The sequence below is a fragment of the Stigmatopora argus genome, chromosome 7 (assembly GCF_051989625.1).
Source record: "Stigmatopora argus isolate UIUO_Sarg chromosome 7, RoL_Sarg_1.0, whole genome shotgun sequence".
NCBI classification, from domain to species: Eukaryota; Metazoa; Chordata; class Actinopteri; order Syngnathiformes; family Syngnathidae; genus Stigmatopora; species Stigmatopora argus.
In genome coordinates, this window is record NC_135393.1 from 3,271,173 (window position 1) to 3,293,261 (window position 22,089).

A 22,089-nucleotide genomic window follows, 5' to 3' on the forward strand; every position below is an offset into this window, starting at 1 on the left:
TTCACATTTTCTGCTGCAAAGTCATCAACATAAAGTTTCCATGGCAGACATGTATTTTGATAGATGATGACAATAAAGTCTTCTCATAAGTGAATCAAAATAAGAGAGTTCCTACTCCGAATTCAACTATTTTAGCAATAGATATTCCTTTATTCTTAGAATATTGATGCATATGTATCCTCACAACGTTTTTGCTCAAATATTGTGTTTGGATATTGGCTTAGATTTATGCGAACATTGGCTCAAAGAATCGTCTTGGAGTGATGCTGTGGAAAGGAGTGGTTGTGCTAGTGAAAAGTTTCATTCGGTTTGGGATCTTCTTGCATTCCCCCTCACTTTCTCACACTGACCCTCCCCCTCTTATCCTCCCTTCCTGCCACATCTGTGGACTCTTCTGGAAACACCGCCTCACTTTATTGCACTCCCCAGTCTTAGCACAAAAGCTGCAGCAGATTTATTTCTTGGTTTCCCAGTCAGAGGTGGCAAACATTTCCACAGTCCAAGAGCAGTAGGCTTCAGAGATTTGTGTTTAAATAACACCCCCTCCAAAAAAAAGACTGGAAAAAAAGTAGTGTATTCCTTGGGGGTGTTCAAAAAGTCTTAACATGCAACTATCGAGGACCACCCCCCAAACTATTGCAATACAACTGAATAATAACGTACAAATCTTGATAAAGTGTCTTAAAAGGTGTTGAAATTCAACTGCATTAGGTCTTGAACTCCATTTGATTATTTGGTGAACTATGAATTCACTTGAGAAATGTCAAATGGCTTTGAACATTTTTGATTCATTTCACATACCTGTCAACCTCGGCCAATTGCTGCCCTTATTAATGATTGCAATTCCCCTTATTAAGCGATTACAAAAAAACGTACGTTAACTGTTAAATTTACCCCCAATATGGTATTAAACTTCGTGTTTTGCTGCATCTGGATTTGAGGAAGTCAAACTTATGAAGTGAAATGTGAAGTTTTCCACTTAGTACTCTTAGTACTCTGACTTTTATCAGTTTTTTTTTTTGCTCTTACAAGTTCCCAGGGCAGCCCGGCGACTTGGTTAGCACGTCGGCTCACAGCTCTGGGATCCTGGGTTCTAGTCCAGGTCGGTCCACCTGTGTAGACTTTGCATGTTCTGCCTGCGTGGGGTTTCTCTGGGTACTCCAGATTCCTCCCACATTCCAAAAACATGCATGGTAGGCTGATTGGACACTCTAAATTGCCCCGAGGTATGAGTGTCAATCTGAATGGTTGTCTGTCTCCTCTTGCCCTGTGATCGGGTGGCCAGCGATACAGGGTGTTCCTCGCCTCTGGCCCGAAGTCAACTGGGATAGGCTCCAGCACCCCCATGACCCTAGTGAGGATAAAGCGTTTCACAGAGCTGCCAACCTCCGTCGACCCCAGTTCAGGAGGACCCCCTGTCCCACTTCCGGAGTTTTTCAGGAGTGAATGTGACTCGCGCAAAATCGATATAAAATGTACAAAAAATCACGTAGGACAATTTAAATCAAACTATTACGATCATGGTTTTTATTAATTGAAATACTGTGTTTTTACAAGGTATTGAATAAGTACAGCGTGACGGAAATAAGTTATAAAGATCTTTGTGTTTGGGCCCTTCTACGTGCGTTTTACAGTCAGTAATTGTGTCACGCTGAAGTTGCATGTTGTGCACTGTGCAAATGTCGGTCCTTTTGGAGACGGCTTCAACATGGGATATTTCGTCGAATATGAACCAATAAACTTCTGCGTGTCTCTGGGTTTCCAATTAGAAGTGTCATCCAAATTGCCGTCCATTTTGCGCTTATCCCAAGCAGGCATATTGATAAGACTTACCAGTGATGTGTACTTCTACTTCCTTTAGATTCACCCCGGAAATGATAGGATTTGTATCAAAACAAAAGACTAGTGGTTTAGTCAGCCGTAACACTACTTACTTCCCTTATGAAAACGAAAACGAAAATGTTAAAGCGATAGAGGGAGGCTACCTATGCAATCGATTCCGACTCGATTGCCATGTTGAAGTCGCACAACACGGATCATTTGTCAGAACATGTAACTCGGATGATTCACAATGCACGCGTGTTACCGAATTCATCCGGTTTATCGTGCAGTTGAATCAGATGCGGTAGCCTTGGCGATGGTGTGAATTTTGAGGCATTTAAATGGGACATTTCATACTTTTCCGAAATGGTTGCTTAAAAAAAATATGCGTGACATTTTTTGGGGGATTTCTGGAGTTTAGGGAGGTTGTCAGGAGTCCCGGAGTTTGTGTTACTTGTCCGGGTAAATTCCGGAGAAGTTGGCAGCTCTGGGTTCAGAAAAGGAATGAGCGAATGCAAATTCTCATTTAAAACACAAATAGACTTTTTGATCAATGCCAGCTGGCTCTATTTTATTTTATTTTTTAGATTAAATGTTCCTTTTCAAATGCCTTTGTTGTACTTGACAGGTTAGATTATGGTTTTGCCCTCATTTTGTGGTAGGGAATGCAGTTACAATACTGTAATTGAGCGCTTTTAAACTAAATTTACATATATGTGAGAAGTTTCTTTTTTAAAAGCTGACCATAGTGCAATACTTGCATTCTTGCATTCATCTGTTTCTTTGGATTCTGGCCAAATATAAAAGAATTGTATCCCTATGTAACAACTTGAGCACAGGTCTTTTTTGGTGAACGCTGTTAAACAAACTTTCAAAACAAAACAAAAGTCGAACAATAATAATATATAATAATAATAATCGGACATAGGCCCTGTCGTCATTATCACAACACAAAAAGCCTACTTGTCATCACACGCAGAAACTGCGTGTGACGAAATTGATGGTGCTTCTCCATAAGCTACGTTTACTCGGCAAAAGACCTAAATAAGTGTAAGTTACGGACTTGTAATTTGGCATTCTGCTGTTGTGGATACAGGTCGCTTACCTCTCGCTTACCTCTCCCTGTCTTCCACTTACCTTACTTCAGTCAGCTAGTAGGAGGCAGATCACCACCCAAACATCTGTTCATATTACCGCAGAAGGGAATGTGTGTTATGTTAGCGCGAGTTTAGATTTCTGATGGATGTGGGGAAGAAACTGTCCTTAAGCCTATTTGTCCGTGCTTTGTGGGACCTATAGCGTCTGCCAGAGGGCAGCAGCTGGAACAGATTGTGACCAGGGTGGTAAGGGTCCCCTATGATGTTCTTGGCTCTGCTGAGGTAACGAGGGCTGGCAATGTCTTCCAGTGAGGGCAGAGAGCAGCCGACAATCCTCTGGGCAGTGTTAATCAGTTTCTGCATGGCCTTTTTGTCTGCCGCCGTGCTTCCAGCGTACCACACTGTGATGCCGTACGCCAGGATGCTCTCTACAGTGGTTCTATAGAAGGTTATCAGAAGATTGGTGCCCAAGTTGTTCTTCCTAAGTACCCTGAGGAAATGGAGTCGTTTCTGAGCCTTCTTCACCACTGCCGTGATGTTTGTAGACCATGAGAGCTTATCTGTGACGTGGACCCCCAGGAATTTAAAGGACTGGACCCTGTCTACACATACTCCATTTATGAGGAGTGGGGCCAACTCTTGGGCACCTGTCGATACTTGTAGCTATCAACCCGATAACGGAAGGTGACTCACCCAAGAAAGCTTCCTTATACTATAAACCAGGGGTGTACAAACTATTCCACATAGGGCTGCAGCATTCCAACCCCTAAAGAGGACACCTTTTCACCAACCTGGTGTTCTACAATTGCAATCAGTCGATTACAGTCAGCTGCTTCTTGTTTTCTGCAGAAATCTCATTGGTTAAAGTGCCTTTGCTGGATCGGTTGCAACAAAAACCTGCACCCAAGGCGGCCCCTGGGGACCCGTTTTCCCATCCCTGCTATAAACTCTCATAATAATTGTTATGGTGAAAGAATGTGTGAAATGCACTTGTAGATTAGAGAATAACTCAGGTCTTTAGTACTGGTTTATCTTGCTACTCATACAGCAACACAAATATTAAGGAGTTCATTTCGACATGCTATTCTCCTTTTACATAATTATTTCAACTGAGGTTTCGAGTTATTTTTTTCCCTTAAAGTAATATTTATTTTATTTTATTTCAGGTTACATTTTTGGGAACCTGTCTTAAAATTACACAATATAGTAATCAAAGAAGGAACTTCACACTGCCTAAAGAACTGGTACGGTGGTACCTCTACATACGAAATTTTTCGGTTACGAAACCTTTTGACATGCAAATTACTGTTCCAATATATGAAAACAAGATCAAAGTTATAAAATCCCACAAAAGTAAATACATTTCCTGTATCAGTTATTTTATTTTGAAATTGCCACGGTAGTAGTTTTTGAGTGTGGTTAAAGCAACTTTGTTCTTTATTTAAAATGACTGGTGTGAGTCAAATGAAGAAGCAGGCCCTGTTATCCACATGTGACTGACATTGCAACTTCTACTTAATGCTGTTTTGAATTCATAATTTGAAGTGTTTAGATGTGTTTGTGTATGGATTTGTGTGCTTTGTCTGCCTAATGTTAGCTTCCTCCTTACACTTATGCACCTATATGTTTTTGCATGTTTAATATTCATTTTAATACATTAATAAATCATTTTCTTATGAGTTTCTCCTGTTTTTTGTGTGTTTCTCACATCTTTCATATCAAATTTGGCCACTTTGATCATTTTTAAAGGGTTTACTGTGATCCTTCCCCACATCGTGCGTGATATACAAGGTCTGGTCCGCGTAGCCAGCAGTAAGTCCGATCCGTTTACAGTAGAGGCTGGACCCTGCCAGGGATGTCCTATCTCACTGTTTCTGTTCATAACTTTTATGGATGGAATATCTAGGTGCAGCCATGGTGCTGAGATGGTCCGGTTTTGTGGCCTCAGTATTGCATCCCCTCATTAAGCCGTGATCTCCAAGTCTCACGTGAACGATTTGCAACCGAGTGTGAAGCAGTCGTGATGAGAATCAGCACCTCCAAATCTGAGAACATGGTCCTCAGTCGGAAAAAGGTGAAATACCCTTTCCAGGTCAGGGATGAGGTCCTTCCAGAGGTGGAGGAGTTTAAGTATCTTGGGGTCTTTTTTCACGAGCGTATCGGTGCAGCTTCTGCAGTGATGCGGACTCTCCAATACATTGATTATGTATTGACATGCAGAGTCAAAAAACAATTATCTTGAACCATGTAGAAATACATTTACTTACCCACACATCAACACTGCGGCACATTTACTATTTTACACACTTTAAATCGCTGGATTTTTAAAAATTATTTTGGCAGCCCTTATATAGTATCTCATTGAACTGTTTATACAGTAATTCTTAATCTTACCCCCACTGTTCAAAGGATTATAGATTTTGGGGAGAGCATGGAGTTACTATGGCGCACATGAGAACTTGAAGATTGTCTCCCTGTGAATTGTTTGCATGTAAGCGCTGAGACAGCACTTGAATGTGAGAACACAACACACAGATGGCAAAGCCCCCATCCGTCAAATGTTACATGATGCGATAGGGAATTTTCTCTCACCTACACATTCCATGTGTCACTTTTTGCCCCTGCCTGTCATGTGCAAAGATTTGTTTTGATAACACAGTCCTCCTCATTCTTGGTCTATACTTTTTTTTTCTTTTTTACCTCAGCTCACATTGAATAACAAATCTACGTCCCAGTAAAAAAATAACTATTACTGGAAAAAATACTGTAGAGTAGAATTCTATTTGATCTGGAGTTACAATGGGTTGCTCGTTGGGTGAGTGGTTAGCGCATCGGCCTCACAAACCTGGGGTCCTTGGTTCAATCCCAGGTTGGTCCTCCTGTGTGGAGTTTGCATGTTCTCCCTGGACTTGCATGATTTTTCTCCGGGTACTCCGGCTTCCTCCCACGTTACAAAAATATGCATGGCAGGCTGGTTGAACCCCTAGGGTTCGATCAAACCTAGTCAAGAACCACTGCCATAGTTAAACGTGCTCTGACTGGCCAGACGCAAGTAGCCTTGATCTGTTCATAACGTTTACAATGTCAGCACATCCCAATAGTTTTTAAGGTTGGTCAAAGGTCTTGCGTCGATCATTAAAAAATCAGCCTTGATATCTGCGTAATGTGTATCTCAAGTCTTTTTTTAAAAATGTTTCTACGTATAGAACACCCCTTTGGAACACAAAGAAAATGGTTGTACATTTGTGATTGTGAAACAAAACAAAATTCCGCTTTGATTTTTTTTCTTTTTATCTCTATTTTGAAAGTGACAACTATTGCAGTCATATGAACCAACAAGAAAAATTGAGATATTTTGACATTAGAAGCAATTTGGCCCCCACAACATCTTAAACTTCTGGTATGACAAAACATTTATTCACAACAAAATACCAGTATGAACACAATTCTCAAATGGAATTTACAATTTTAAATCCTTATAGTCTAATTCATAATCATAATATTTAAAAATTTTCAAAGTCTGATTCATCATCATCAGATTCACGAAACAATTGATTCCATTCTTCTTGAGCGAGGATAGCACTCCCCAAGTGAGCGGCTGCCCCGCTAACGTTTCTCTGGAGCAACTTTTTTTATTTTACGCTCCCCTATAAACTTGCCGATAGCTATTTGGAGAGGGCTGGCTTTTGTAAAAGAAGGTAGATTATATCCCCTGAGAATGGGGATATTAATTTACCTTTTTTGGGCCCTGCTAGAACGGGCTCTCCGGCGTCATCTGGCGGACAAAGACAGGTTTTTATATCTCCCATTATAACGGCTGCGGAGGGGACTTTTTCACCGGCGCAGGGACGTTTTTCACCGGGATTTGGTCATAAAAGTGAATACCTGATGTATAATGCGCACCCGAACTTTGCTTCAGTTTTTTGGTGCAAAATTTTGCGCGTCATACTCGAAACTTGGGCAAATATTGTATCATTGTCCAATGTATCGAAATTGTATTCTATCGACATGAAATTGCGATTTACACACCATGCAATTATATGATGTGTCCCTTCTTGCCGTTGGTGGTGTCCAATCCTGAAATGATTGTAAATCACAAAGCTGCAGGACCAAAAAGAATAGTATATAGAGTTCTGGAGGTTTGTGCTTCAGATTAATAAGGTGTTTATATTACCCAAGTTATTGAACCGGTGGAGCCAAATTGTGTCGTTGTAGAATCACCTTTATGAAAACTATATATTGTATAAAGAGACATTTTCATTTGTGATCAGCATGTCTACTCTTGCAATGTATTTAATCAGTCCATCCCTATAAAGCAGGGGTATCAAACCGATTCCGCCGAGGGCCGCAGTGGGTCCTGGTCTTTGTTCCAACCGATCCAGTGCCGACATTTTAACCAATCAGGTGTCTTCTAAAATAAGTAGCACCTGACTTTAATTAACTGATTACACTTGCATAATGTATCCTCTTGTTGAGTTGGAATGAAAACCTGCACCCACTGCGGCCCTTTGAGGACCGGTTTGACACCCCTGCATAAAGTCTCTAGTTTTACATGCTTACTCAAGGAAAAATATATTTTCTCTACTTGCCACAGGGTGGCGACAGATCACAATGTAGATAACACTACTGCCATCCTTCGAGAGTGGCTCATCAAGGTGCAGAATGACTACCACTATGTGGAGTGGAGACCTGACAATCGGTCCAGGTAATTTTGCGTGATAGTACGTGAAAAGTGAGTTAATGAGTTTGTGAGTGTTTGAGCTTCTAACAGCAGTGTCATTTGATCCCGCCATAGTGCCTTTGAGGACGAAGTGGGGCCCAAACATTGGAATACTCTTCGTTACGAACATGTAATGAAGCTTCGTCAGGGGGCATTGGACTCAGCTCGTGAAATTTGGGCTGACTACCTCCTGGTATGTTGTTGATCAATCAAAAATCCTTATAGAGCTGATTTTGTTATGTTCTCCTCATAATGAATAAATGGATTGCCAAACATAAATACCAATTACATTTGAATGAAGTGATATGAAATCTGTGAAAAATGCGCAGTCTCACTGAGTTGGTTTAAACTAATGCAGTGTTACTGAATGTCTTTTTTTCTGTTAATTGTAAAATCGACTGAAATGTTCAAGCAAAGTATATCTTTGTAAAAAAAAGTGCCACAGTGTGTTTAGACTTACATTCAGTCACACACTTTGTTCTAGGACATTTATAGTGGTGATAACCTAGATTTTTGCGGTTGGCAAATCTTACTTCATGTTGCTATGGTTACCTGTATCAAAATGTACCCTTTTCCTGGTAGAGGTTCTTGCATATTTGACACGGTTCCCAACCAGACACATTTCCAATCAGTTGTTTTTTTTACAATTTAAATTAGATCCGCAAGCAGAAAAGTATTTTTGGATAAAGGTATGTTCACTTTCCATATCACAATTTTTTTTGTCTGTAGGTGGCGGACTGTGACAATCTGCTCACCAACCCAGATTTGCTGTGGAAACTGATGAGCGAAAACAAGACCATTGTTGCCCCAATGATGGAGTCCAGAGCTGCTTACTCAAATTTCTGGTGTGGCATGACTTCACAGGTAACGTGTCGGTCATTTTGGAGCTATCCACGTCCACTTTCTATGTCCTTCAAATACGAAAGATTGCCTTCGGTTTCTGAAATTGGAAACTCTAGAATTAAATGCTGTTTTAAAGTACAGTGGTACCTTGAGATACGAGCTTAATGTGTTCCGGGACTGAGCTCTTATGTCGATTTTTCTTGGTACTCGGATGTCGATTTACTCGGTACTCGGACGTTTCGTCGAAAGACGTTTGGTCCCCGGACGTTTGGTCCCCGGACGTTTGGTCCCTAGACGTTTGGTCCCCGGACGTTTGGTCGTTTGGTCCCCGGACGTTTGTTCCCCGGACGTTTGGTCGACCGGACGTTTGGTCAGGATATTGGTATCCAACAGGATATTGGAATGGAAAAACATTTTTATTTGTTATAATTCACCATCTATTAACAGATAAACAAATTACTAGTGGTTATGATGTTTAATAGTACTAAAATTAGACGGATTTCACGGAGGAGGGAGAGAGAGAGACTTTTTGCACGGCAACGCGCTCGTAACATAACAAACAAATTTAAATGAACTTGGATTACGATACCGACACACTCAAAAATAAGTTTAATCTAACCTTACACTAAACTTAATTCAAATTCCGTTTTAAATTTTTATACCTTTCTTTTCCCTGGTTGGCTCTATTTCCCCCGCTTCCACCCTGACTTTCATCTGCAACCTATCGAGGGTTGTTTGCTTTTGTCTTCACTTCAAAATATTTCGAATATGATACACACAAATTTCCCCACAATAGGATAACGCACAACCATTTGCCAACGGGAAGTAGTATACTCCTCTCGTATTGACGAGCAAGCACCATTCTGCACTGATTAACTGGGTAAAAAAACACAGAAAAAATGCAACGCTCCGCCCACTGCTCGTAGAGACACTTACACGAGGGAGTTGCGACGAGATGATGTTCTCATAAGCGTAGGCTGTATGCTCGTGTATCAAAATTTGTCTCGTATCTCAAGGTAAATAGTTTTTCGAAATTTTACTCCTATCTCAAATTGCTCGTATGTCAGGGCACTCGTATGTCAAGGTATTACTGTACAGCCCATTTTTCTGTGCTGACTAACAACTTTCCTCTAGTGCCTCTCATATGCATGCAAAGATATACCTATCTTAAATATTTTGGTGAAGCAAATGGGACTTCCTATCGACAAAAAAATATTTATATATTTCTCCCTGTTAGGTTCACCAATAGGCATTCCCATATGCACGCACAAATAAAGAGACAAGACAATCCTCTGGGATATTCTTGCTAGAGAGAATCGAACCTCTCTCGTCTCTGTCCAGGTTCATTCTGGCGTCACACGCATCATTTTCCTGTTTATTAGCTTCAAGGACCCTAGTTACAATGGACGTCTCAGCTCTCAAGGGAGGGGTGGGAAAACAATACAATACAATGACAATAGAAGTTTTAGCTCTCAAAACAAATGAAGGTCATGTAGAGCCAAAAGATCTTCTCCACATTCCAGGAGTCCACGAGGATTCGACCTTCTTGTTGTTTGGTCTAACTAAGGAGCAAAGTATTTACATTGTTGCAAGCAGATGTACTATAATACTTTTCTAATGTTAATAAGCTAAGTAAAGCAAAACGTTCTTCATTGCGAGCAAATATATAATAATGTAAGACTAATAACCCTAACACTCCCAAATGGATTTATTTATTTTAATAGGGCAGCTATTCAAATTTTCAGGAGCCCCTCCAAAAACACCAGGTGATCTTGTTTGTAAAAGATTTAACATTTAGATCCCTCTTTAAGGCCCATATGCAGCTAAGTCAAAGAGGAAAAATTTACAGACTGGGCATGAGTCGAAATTTCAAACAAAGGACTCTTCTGTGTATTTCCGAAGCAGATGCTCTGCTGCTTCAAAGGAAATTATGGTCATCTACAAAGCTGAATTTGTTGTAATTCTGACGGTGTACTTTGGTCCATATGATATTGATAAAGATGCATCATAGCATTTAATTCAACAAGATAATTTTAAATATTTAATCTGTGAGTATCAAGTGCTCTTTTAGAAAGAGGAACAATTTTTTGGGCACGACTGGTCAATTTCAACCATCTTGGCAGGGCTACTACAAGCGGACGCCAGCGTACATACCAATCAGGAAGCAGGAGCGTCTTGGATGCTTTGCTGTACCAATGGTCCACTCGACGTATTTAGTGGACTTACGGAAGGAAGCCTCTCGTCAACTGGCTTTTTACCCACCACACCCCGACTACAGCTGGGCCCTTGATGACGTCATTGTCTTTGCTTACTCTGCTCGCATGGCAGGTGAGATGGAGAAATATCCTGGGGGGTAAATGTATGACATGCAGATTCTGCATTGACTGTAATCTTCTGTTGTTGTCAGATGTTCAGATGTTCGTGTGCAACAAAGAAACTTTTGGATATTTTCCTGTGCCAATGCGTTCCCATGCAACTTTGCAGGATGAAGCAGAGAGTTTTTTGCATACTCATCTTGAGATCATGGGTGAGTTTATTGCCATTCTGAAACAAGAATTCGCATGACAAAAGGCAACACAAAATTTTGTATTGCGAAAATAACCATTTGGCTCTTATGATGTTGATTGACGACACATCTATTTTAACTGGAAACTCTGGCCTCGATTTTAGGAAAATTACCAAACGTAACATCCTGTCATCCTTCACAAATTTGCGGCTTCAGCTAATCACGTTTTTTATGTTAAGTAGCCAAATCAAAAATGTTCATAAAAATGTCAAAATTCATGCTGAAGCTCACAAGCGGAAGAATGAAAAATGGCAGAAATCAGGGCACCGCTTTTTCTTTGGCGCTAAATTGGGTGGCAATCAGCGCTGAAGAAGAAGGGAAATGTCACCGTAGAAGAATAATGATGCGCTTAATAATATAAAAGGCTGGGAAAGGCGACGTCTTGCCTTTTCCTTTTTTGTCCGAATGAATTTCACACATAACCTCATGGAGGAAGACTATGCCGAGCCTATTCAAGCTTTGTTTAGATTTTAAATTGCCCTTTAAAATGCCTCCTCCTAAGCGTACTGTAGCATCTAAGGCATCCAATGAGCCCAAGAAAAACCGAGACATGATGATAGTGACAGAAAAAGTGACGTTGCTAGATATGCTAAAGGCGGGCTAAGTATGCCCATATAGGACACCATTACGGCATAAATGAATCTACCGTGTGTTATATCATAAAAGAAGAAGCGAATATTGTCCCTTAAATAAATCAAATTCAAATAAAACTCAATCCCTTTCCAAGGACACCAAGCGAGTGGTAACCACTAGGAATAAAAAATTAACCAGAATTATGAGGGATTTACGCGGTAGATAAGGCCGTGAAGCTGGCATGACAGGAGAGGACGTCAACACACCGCTCGAGAGCCACTCAAACCCCCCAACTGAAGAGTACCTTGTTGAAATGATGCCATCAGGGAGTGAAGAGGCAGCGGACAATGACAAAGATGATGATGAAGAACCTGGTCTTAGTTGAAATCTGCAGGAGATCTGCAATATTGCACGCAGTTCGCAACATCAGGTCCAGGAATTTGATGACAAACAACATGGTCGGAGCTATTGAATTTGGCAATCATCTTGACAGTGCCATCTCCTTGTACAAAGCATATTTGTACAAAAAAAGACACAACGGTCACAACTTCCATCACCATCGTCCTTGTGCGCCGAAAACCTCTCGCAAAAGCTCCTCCTTCTGCCCCTACGACGCCCCCTGAAGATTCCATCGATGAACCAATGCCTCTCGAATCTGGTGAAGAGGACTTGCACTAAATCTCCCTATAACCAGTTTCTTTTGATCAAAGATACTTCTTGATAATTGTACTTGTGTATTTTTGATAGGCGCAAGAACATGTATGGTAGTAAAAATAGGGGCGATCCTACTTCACGGTTTTTCGATTATCGCGACCATATCTGGTCTACATTATCCATGAAATTCGAGGAATTACTGTACCGTATTTTCACACCTATAAAATGCATGTAGCCTACGTGGACAGGTATGTAAGAGAGAATCTTGAAACATAGTGTTTGTTGTGAGACAGCCAATTGAATTGAATTGAATGCTTTTATTGTCATTATATGAGATAGAATGAGAGTGATGAAATGAGAGCCCAGTAGAGGGTAGCGATGTTCTAAAGTGAGAATCATTGTATCCCCTACAATATTTTCATAATAAAATAACGGATAAGGAAATGCATTTACCGTATTTTCACACTTATAAAATGCACCACCCTTAAGAGCGCAGTCTCAGTTGCGGGTGTATTTTCAGTTTTGGTCAATATATAGGCCGCTTCGTTTCAAAGGACCCACTGCTATGGTTGTGCTGGCATGACACACGTTAGCATGCATGCTAGCGTATTTAAAAAAAAAAGGCAACAGGAGCAAAACTGAGTAATTGACGTAATGTGTCAGATGGAGGAGCTGCTTGCTGGGCTGCAATGAGGGAGAGTTGTGTGCTTGTTTGCTTTGAAGCCCCCCACTGCCCTCTCCGCTGCTGCTGATCAGGTGATAGGACAGCTTAGGAGGATCTAGGCAAGGTAGATGATCACCTCCAGACTACTGAGGGACTGTGCAGATCAGCTTGAAAGAGTGATTCTGCATATTTAACCTCAGCCTCAGTCTGTAGAAGGTCCCCACCTTGTGGACTTCCTGTGTGCGGCTCCAGTTTTTTTTTTACCTAGGTCTACAATGTCTTCTGTGTATGTGCTTGCTACTGTCTTGCTACTGCAACTGTTACACCCTGCATTCGATCTTGAGACACAGGGGGAAATAATCAGAACAGCGAGATGTTGTTGTTAGTTCAATCCAACTTTTACTGTAATGAATTAACACAAAAACCCATAACATACAATTACACCCATATATATACATTATCAACACGTTAGAACCCAAAACATAATGTACAATTACACCTATATATATAAATATATATATATTCAACACTTTAGAACCCAAAACACAATGCACACACACACTCGTTCAACACACGGTCATAACTTGTTATATCTTTTCCTATTACAACTTCTAGTAGTCCTACTATTATTCAACAGGGCAAACAATGCAATATCAACAATATAACATCCTTTCTATGACCGTTATAGACACTGTCAACGATAATGGTGGCCGAAGGTAGCGTGCTAAATGCTATTCCATGTGCGTGCCCCGAGACTCTCACATTCACGCCCGTAATTCAAAAGTAAATAAACATTAATAACCATTATCTCTTTTCTCACACGCTAAACAGTGTATATTACAAACCCCAAACTCAAACAGCCTTTACAACAAACAGCATACCTTGAGACACAGGGGGAAATAATCAGAACAGCGAGATGTTGTTGTTAGTTCAATCCAACTTTTACTGTAATGATTCAGCACACCTCCCGTGCCTCAAGCTACTTGCTAAGACATCAATAATCGAATACCGATCTACTTTAACATGCCCCACACTTGCCATGTGGATCCAAGGATCAACAATCGAACACCGATACACACATTCAATCCAAACTCGTCATAGCTTCTTTACATGCAATCGTTAATAAATCAAACACTCTAGCATGTCACACTAATAAATCAAACACTCTAGTATGTCACACAACCAAGGAAATTGTTATGATCGCGCCGCGTCGTGTGACGCGATCGTGGAAGTAGGTCGACCCAAATGCAGGAGGCAGGAGAGGACGAGGCATTAGCGTGATAACGAGTCCTTTAATGCATCAACCAAAACGTGCAAACAAGCGTGGCCGCATGCGGCGCGCATACGGACAGAGGCGAACAGAAAGGCAGCAGCATAACGACCGCTAGCTACCGCTAGCAACTGCTACTACAGTCCATGATAGAGTGATGATCCGGCGACGTGTGATGACGCGTCGCTTACTTAAATACAGGAACCGAAAGTAATCATTGGATTGGCTACAGCCGGTACGTGTCGACGGCAACCCAGGAGGGCCAAAAGGGCACTCCTGACAGTACCTCCCCCCTAGGGGACGGATTCCAGACGCCCCAAAGCCAAATGTCCATGAGAAAAAAAAAAACGGAAAAGCAGCCAGGGAGGGCGGGCGGGAACCGTACACTAGGTCCGGGGGGCGTCCGCGCCAGCCCGTGAAGCAATGGGAGAGTGACCGGTTCGGCGGGCGTCCGCACCGGCCAGAGCCGAGGCGAAGACGTGGTCGGTCCGGCGGGGGTCCGCGCCGGCCGATGACGAGGCGTGGTCGGTCCGGCGGGCGTCCGCGCCGGCCGATGACGAGGCGTGGGCGTGGTCGGTCCGGCGGGCGTCCGCGCCGGCCGATGACGAGGCGTGGGCATGGTCGGTCCGGCGGGCGTCCGCGCCGGCCGATGACGAGGCGTGGGCATGGTCGGTCCGGCGGGCGTCCGCGCCGGCCGATGACGGGGCGTGGGCATGGTCGGTCCGGCGGGCGTCCGCGCCGGCCGATGACGAGGCGTGGGCATGGTCGGTCCGGCGGGCGTCCGTGCCGGCCGGTGACGAGACGTAGGAGAGGCCTCTCCAGCAGACCTTGGCGCTTGGAGAGGAGTGGGAGTAGCCGGTCCTGCAGGCCTCCCTGCTGGTGCCTTGGGTGCTGGCCAAGCCCCCTCCCTTTAACAGACAACGGAACTTTAGCATGGTCGTCGGGTACCTTACCCTGGCTGTTCGGGGGGTCGCCTGCCCCCTCGGTCGGGAGGGCAGGAGGGTCCCTCTCGCCGTCGCCGGGCCCCTCGGGCAGGGGCGCCGGAGAGTCCCTCTCGCCGTCGCCGGGCCCCTCGGGCAGGGGCGCCGGAGAGTCCCTCTCGCCGTCGCCGGGCCCCTCGGGCAGGGGCGCCGGAGAGTCCCTCTCGCCGTCGCCGGGCCCCTCGGGCAGGGGCGCCGGAGAGTCCCTCTCGCCGTCGCCGGGCCCCTCGGGCAGGGGCGCCGGAGAGTCCCTCTCGCCGTCGCCGGGCCCCTCGGGCAGGGGCGCCGGAGAGTCCCTCTCGCCGTCGCCGGGCCCCTCGGGCAGGGGCGCCGGAGAGTCCCTCTCTCCCTCGCCGGCCCCCTCGGGCAGGGGCGCCGGAGAGTCCCTCTCTCCCTCGCCGGCCCCCTCGGGCAGGGGCGCCGGAGAGTCCCTCTCTCCCTCGCCGGCCCCCTCGTCCAGGGGCGCCGGAGAGTCCCTCTCTCCCTCGCCGGCCCCCTCGTCCAGGGGCGCCGGAGAGTCCCTCTCTCCCTCGCCGGCCCCCTCGTCCAGGGGCGCCGGAGAGTCCCTCTCTCCCTCGCCGGCCCCCTCGTCCAGGGGCGCCGGAGAGTCCCTCTCTCCCTCGCCGGCCCCCTCGTCCAGGGGCGCCGGAGAGTCCCTCTCTCCCTCGCCGGCCCCCTCGTCCAGGGGCGCCGGAGAGTCCCTCTCTCCCTCGCCGGCCCCCTCGTCCAGGGGCGCCGGAGAGTCCCTCTCTCCCTCGCCGGCCCCCTCGTCCAGGGGCGCCGGAGAGTCCCTCTCTCCCTCGCCGGCCCCCTCGTCCAGGGGCGCCGGAGAGTCCCTCTCTCCCTCGCCGGCCCCCTCGTCCAGGGGCGCCGGAGAGTCCCTCTCTCCCTCGCCGGCCCCCTCGTCCAGGGGCGCCGGAGAGTCCCTCTCTCCCTCGCCGGCCCCCTCGTCCAGGGGCGCCGGAGAGTCCCTCTCTCCCTCGCCGGCCCCCTCGTCCAGGGGCGCCGGAGAGTCCCTCTCTCCCTCGCCGGCCCCCTCGTCCAGGGGCGCCGGAGAGTCGCTCTTGCCTTCGCCGAACCCCTCGTCCAGGGGCCCCGGCGCGTCGCCGCCACTTCCGGGCGGGCAAGAGCTGGGCGGGAGAGAGCGGGGCGGGAGAGAGCGGGGCGGGAGAGAGCGGGGCGGGAGAGAGCGGGGCGGGAGAGAGCGGGGCGGGAGAGAGCTGGGCGGGAGAGAGCTGGGCGGGAGAGAGCTGGGCGGGAGAGAGCTGGGCGGGAGAGAGCTGGGCGGGAGAGAGCTGGGCGGGAGAGAGCTGGGCGGGAGAGAGCTGGGCGGGAGAGAGCTGGGCGGGAGAGAGCTGGGCGGGAGAGAGCTGGGCGGGAGAGAGCTGGGCGGGAGAGAGCTGGGCGGGAGAGAGCTGGGCGGGAGAGAGCTGGGCTCGAGGAAATCAGCCGGGGTGAGGCGGAAACCGGGCCGGCCGAAACCGGCAAGGATGTAATCTACCAGTCTGGGACTTGGCCAAACGGAGCTCGGCAAAACGGAGCTCGGCAGAACGGAGCTCGGCAGACCCGCCGGTACCGGAAGCCTGGTTCGTGGCTTCGGCACGGGTGCGACAGGCGGCCCCGGTGGCAATGGGAGTATTGTGCGTGGCTTGGGCACGGGAATCTGTGGAGCTGGGAGCGGCGTGGTCGGCCGCGGAGCTGGGAGCGGCGTGGTCGGCCGCGGAGCTGGGAGCGGCGTGGTCGGCCGCGGAGCTGGGAGCGGCGTGGTCGGCCGCGGAGCTGGGAGCGGCGTGGTCGGCCGCGGAGCTGGGAGCGGCGTGGTCGGCCGCGGAGCTGGGAGCGGCGTGGTCGGCCGCGGAGCTGGGAGCGGCGTGGTCGGCCGCGGAGCTGGGAGCGGCGTGGTCGGCCGCGGAGCTGGGAGCGGCGTGGTCGGCCGCGGAGCTGGGAGCGGCGTGGTCGTCCGCGGAGCTGGGAGCGGCGTGGTCGTCCGCGGAGCTGGGAGCGGCGTGGTCGTCCGCGGAGCTGGGAGCGGCGTGGTCGTCCGCGGAGCTGGGAGCGGCGTGGTCGTCCGCGGAGCTGGGGGCGGCGTGGTCGTCCGCGGAGCTGGGGGCGGCGTGGTCGTCCGCGGAGCTGGGGGCGGCGTGGTCGTCCGCGGAGCTGGGGGCGGCGTGGTCGTCCGCGGAGCTGGGGGCGGCGTGGTCGTCCGCGGAGCTGGGGGCGGCGTGGTCGGCCGCGGAGCTGGGGGCGGCGTGGTCGGCCGCGGAGCTGGGGGCGGCGTGGTCGGCCGCGGAGCTGGGGGCGGCGTGGTCGGCAGAGGAGCTGGGAGCGGCGAGGTCGGCCGAGAAGCCTGATCCGGGGCTCGAGCGTCCAGGCCCTGCCTTTGCTTCTCCCTGCGACGTGGCGCTCGCCGCCGCCTCCGGGAGGGCGTCACAGCATGCCGATCACCACGTGGTGGCCCATCGTAGCTGGCCAGCCAACCAGGTGAAATACTTCGCTGCTGCGCCTCCCCAAAAAAACAAGACGGGCGGTGTTCGAAACTCCTACCGGAGCCCCCCCGCCGGCCGCCACGCGGTGGTCCTGTGTAGATGGCCCGCGGACCTGGCAGATGCTGGGCGGAGTAATCCGGGTCTGAGTAGTCGGAGGGGAAAAAGCGATCCTTCTCCAGTGGGGCATAACGTTCAGCGTCTTTAGTTGGAGCGTATCGGATTCCGTATCGGCTAAGAAAATAGCCGTCCCAGACCGAATCTCCAGCATCCAGCTCACCTAGCCGCTGGCCGTCCTCCTCTTCAGAAAGATCGGAGCCCCAATATCCAGCCTCTAAGTCTATTAGCCCCCCGTCGTCCTCACCTTCAGAAAAGTCCGTGTCCCAGCGGACAAAAACTTGGCGTTCCAAAGGGGCCGAGGGAGGCTGGCGTCGACGAGCGCGTCGGCTCGAGCGTGGGTAGCCTCCCGCTGGGTCCATTATGGCCGGATCATTCTGTTATGATCGCGCCGCGTCGTGTGACGCGATCGTGGAAGTAGGTCGACCCAAATGCAGGAGGCAGGAGAGGACGAGGCATTAGCGTGATAACGAGTCCTTTAATGCATCAACCAAAACGTGCAAACAAGCGTGGCCGCATGCGGCGCGCATACGGACAGAGGCGAACAGAAAGGCAGCAGCATAACGACCGCTAGCTACCGCTAGCAACTGCTACTACAGTCCATGATAGAGTGATGATCCGGCGACGTGTGATGACGCGTCGCTTACTTAAATACAGGAACCGAAAGTAATCATTGGATTGGCTACAGCCGGTACGTGTCGACGGCAACCCAGGAGGGCCAAAAGGGCACTCCTGACAGAAATTTCCAGAATACGGGATGAAATAAAGTTCTAATCTAATCCTAACTTGGTCACCCCTTTGACCAAAATGTCATTGATTTTTGCCGAAGCATCGCCATCAGTATGAAAACCTTCCCATGCAATTTCAGATATGACATTTTCTGGCGAATACTATACATTTTCTTAGGCTGGCAGTAAATGAGCTCAAGGGAGTTTAAATTCTTTACTAAAATATCTTATTACTCTCCAGTTTTTTTCCATTTTCCAAGATTGGAAAACTATTACAGAAATAAACTATGTATTATGCACAACAGAAAGCTCCTGTGGAGTTCATCTGAGCATGGAGTAAATACCGTAATTACTCGAATATAACGCGCACTCGAAAATAACACGCAGGTAATTTTGGGCCAAAAAAATCTGGAAAAACGCAGTACTCGAATATAGTGCGCACCTAAAATTTCCCGCTGACGAAAATCAGAAATCTTACCTTTTTTTCTTCGTTTCACGATTGTTTTGTTCAAACAAATTTATTCATTAGAATCCTTCAAATGAAGAGTTCCTCTCTCTCTTTGTCTGTCCTCTCATACATCTCTTCGTTGAGAATCCTATCAACGTCCACGCTTCCTTCATCCACTTCCTCTTCCTCCCACAACACATCATCCGATTGGCTTTACGAGATGACGTAAAATCCGTGCGTCAAAGTGAGTTTGACAATGCTTTTTTCGATCAAAAATTTGTAATTTATTTTAGTTATTGATTATAACACTGAACTGAGAGAGGGTGAACTGAGACGGGTACGAGGCTAGAGGGGGGCAGTGGTGGTCTCGGCTTTACGAGATGACGTCAAATCCGTGCGTCGGCTTCACGAGATGACGTAAAATCCGTGCGTCGGCTCTACGAGATGACGTAAAATCCGTGCGTCAAAGTGAGTTTGACAATGCTTTTTTCGATCGAAAATTTGTAATTTATTTTATTCAATTCAATTTCAATTCAATTTATTTGGCAAGAAAAAGCACCAGGCTAAGGGCCATGTAACAAGACAAAAAAAAAAAAAAAAAAAAAAAAAAAAAAAAAAAAAATTAGTTCTTGATTATAACACGCACCCCCAACTATTGGAATTAATTATATAGCAAAAATATGCGTGTTATATTCGAGTAATTACGGTAGTTTTGATTGGATTTTTAGTCCAACAAAATGAAACGGTCCCTAGTCCTTATGTTTTATATTCTACTTGATCTGTAAACATCCAAAGAGAAAAAGAAAACAAGTGAAAAATAAAACAAAACATTTAACTTTGCATTGTTCACTTTGACTCTGGAGCTTGAGGCTTCATAATGGGTGTCTCATTCATTAGATGTTCTTTTTTTATGTTATTAAAGTGAGAAATCCTCCACTGGAATATTCCAGTTTCCTCACTCTTCCTCCCAAGCAGCCGGGAAAAATTGGCTTTGATGAGGTAATGTTATCTCATCCTCAGAACGTCTTTCAAATGAATAGGTACTCTTTGTCTGGGCCCATTTGTGAGATTTTGTGTTTCCTTGCATTCAGGTGTTTATGATAAATCTGGTGCGGAGGGCTGACCGGCGTGAGCGCATGCTGCGAAATTTACACGAGATGGAACTCAGCTGTAAAGTTGTTGCCGCTGTGGACGGCAAGTATGTTTGTCATTTTCGTTCCTCTTCACAGCCCAATTGACTGTCATTTGATGTGACATGCAATGAGTCTAAGAGTGTATTAGCTTTTGGAAATTGAGTTACCATTACATGAATTGGGAATATTGATGTTGAAAGATGGACAAACCTAATCTGCTTTAAAATTAACTGTTTTTACATTGATCAGACCATAACTTTGGCATACTACCATTTGCAATACCCAATTGCAGGGAAGCAAGCAAACACAGGGAGTAGAGTGCAATAACAAAAACTTTAATGATTGTGGCAAAGTTCTCAAAAAAATATCACAAGACTTGGAAATCAAATAACAAAATCAAACCTGACGGGGAGTAGTGGGGAAACGAGGATCATTCGACGAGGGCAGAGATGAGATCTTAAGCCCCAGCTCGACCCCGACCCCACCCGAACTAAAATATCAATCATTACTTCGGGTCCGGGTAGGGTCGGGCCGGTTTTCTCTCGCTGAAAAAAAAAGTATACAAAACGATGTGTGGTCTCTCTCACTGACTTTAAAAAAAATGAATATATGTTTATAAAAATGGATACTAAAACGATGTGTGGATACTAAATTAAAAAAATAAAAATAAATAATTTGGATAAAATAGAGAAGGCGCTGTTATGTAGTAATTGCTATGTAACTACTAAACAGGAGTAGCAGAACCAGAGCATGCTCTGTGCACGTCACGTGAATGCCGCCCTCTTAATACTGTATTTTCACACCTATGAAATGCACCGCCCTAAAAGGCGCAGTCTCAGTTGCGAGTGTATTTTCTGTTTTTGTCAATAGATAGGGTGCTTCGTTTTAAAGGACGCGTTGCTATGGTAGTGCTATGTATGTTTAAAAAAGGGCAATCAGAAACACCTGGGTCTAACAAGACGCAACAAGCACGAGATACACCAGGGGCGGGGAAACGACAGGTGAACTCAATGGGCAATCACAGGGACAGGTCACACAAGGGAAAAACACAACAAAACCCATCCTTAACATATACCGAAACTAAGGAATCAGATGTAAGACCTGCCTATTGCCCATGCATGTGTGGAGTTTGCGTGTTCTCCTCAGGCCCGCGTGGGTTTCCTCCGGATACTCCGGTTTCCTCCCAATTTCCAAAAATATGCATGGTAGGCTGATTGGACACTCTAAATTGCCCCTAGGTATGGATGTGAGTGTGCATGGTTGTCCGTCTCCTTGTGCCCTGCGATTGGCTGGCCACCGATTCAAGGTGTCCCCTGCCTCGGGCCTGGAGTCAGCTGGGATAGGCTCCAGCACCCCCCGCAACGCTAATGAGGCTAAAGTAGTTCAGAAAATGAGATGAGAGAGAAGCAATATGGCCACCACACCATCTTTTACAATTGTAATTTCTCTCATTTAAAAAGCATCAGGTACTCCTCAAGCTAGACTTATTTCTTTTTTCAAATTGAATAATTTGATATTTTGCATTTACAAAGACAGGCATATTAACTTTCTTATGATATTGACGTAAATAATGTGCAATCCAGCAGATGGTCCTTTGGATTCATACAGCATCTCAGAAATACCATATGCGATGATTGTTCTTAAGATCTTCCCTTCAAAGTAACACATTTGTATTCCCTATCAAAACCATAAAAATGGAGATGAAAATTGTGAATCAGGGATCGTCTTATACGCAAAATATAGTAAAATTCAACGAATTAAACACGATTTTAAGGGTGTGGCTTACACGCGGTTACGGCTTATATGCGAGAAAATACGTTACAGATATAAATTGTTTTTAAAAAGGAAAAATACAAAAGTAAATACTGTCTGATATCTGTAATCCAGCATCTGTAATCTTTCATTTAGTACGACAAAAAATGTATTTTCAAATTTATTTCAGTCAGAAATAAAAAGTCATGCTCATGCTCAAGGTGGCATGACGAATATGTA

The 22,089-nt window shown here is 46.3% G+C and overlaps 1 protein-coding gene across 1 annotated transcript in view; it reads left to right on the top strand.

Moving 5' to 3' along the window:
• Positions 1-22,089, top strand: part of colgalt1b (collagen beta(1-O)galactosyltransferase 1b) — a 34,076-nt gene that overhangs the window by 384 nt on the left and 11,603 nt on the right. The window contains exons 2-8 of the mRNA XM_077604563.1: positions 7,513-7,623; positions 7,714-7,831; positions 8,368-8,502; positions 10,605-10,809; positions 10,889-11,008; positions 19,887-19,963; positions 20,056-20,162. Of these exons, the coding sequence (XP_077460689.1) occupies positions 7,513-7,623; positions 7,714-7,831; positions 8,368-8,502; positions 10,605-10,809; positions 10,889-11,008; positions 19,887-19,963; positions 20,056-20,162 (873 nt within the window). The remainder of the gene's footprint in view (positions 1-7,512; positions 7,624-7,713; positions 7,832-8,367; positions 8,503-10,604; positions 10,810-10,888; positions 11,009-19,886; positions 19,964-20,055; positions 20,163-22,089) is intronic.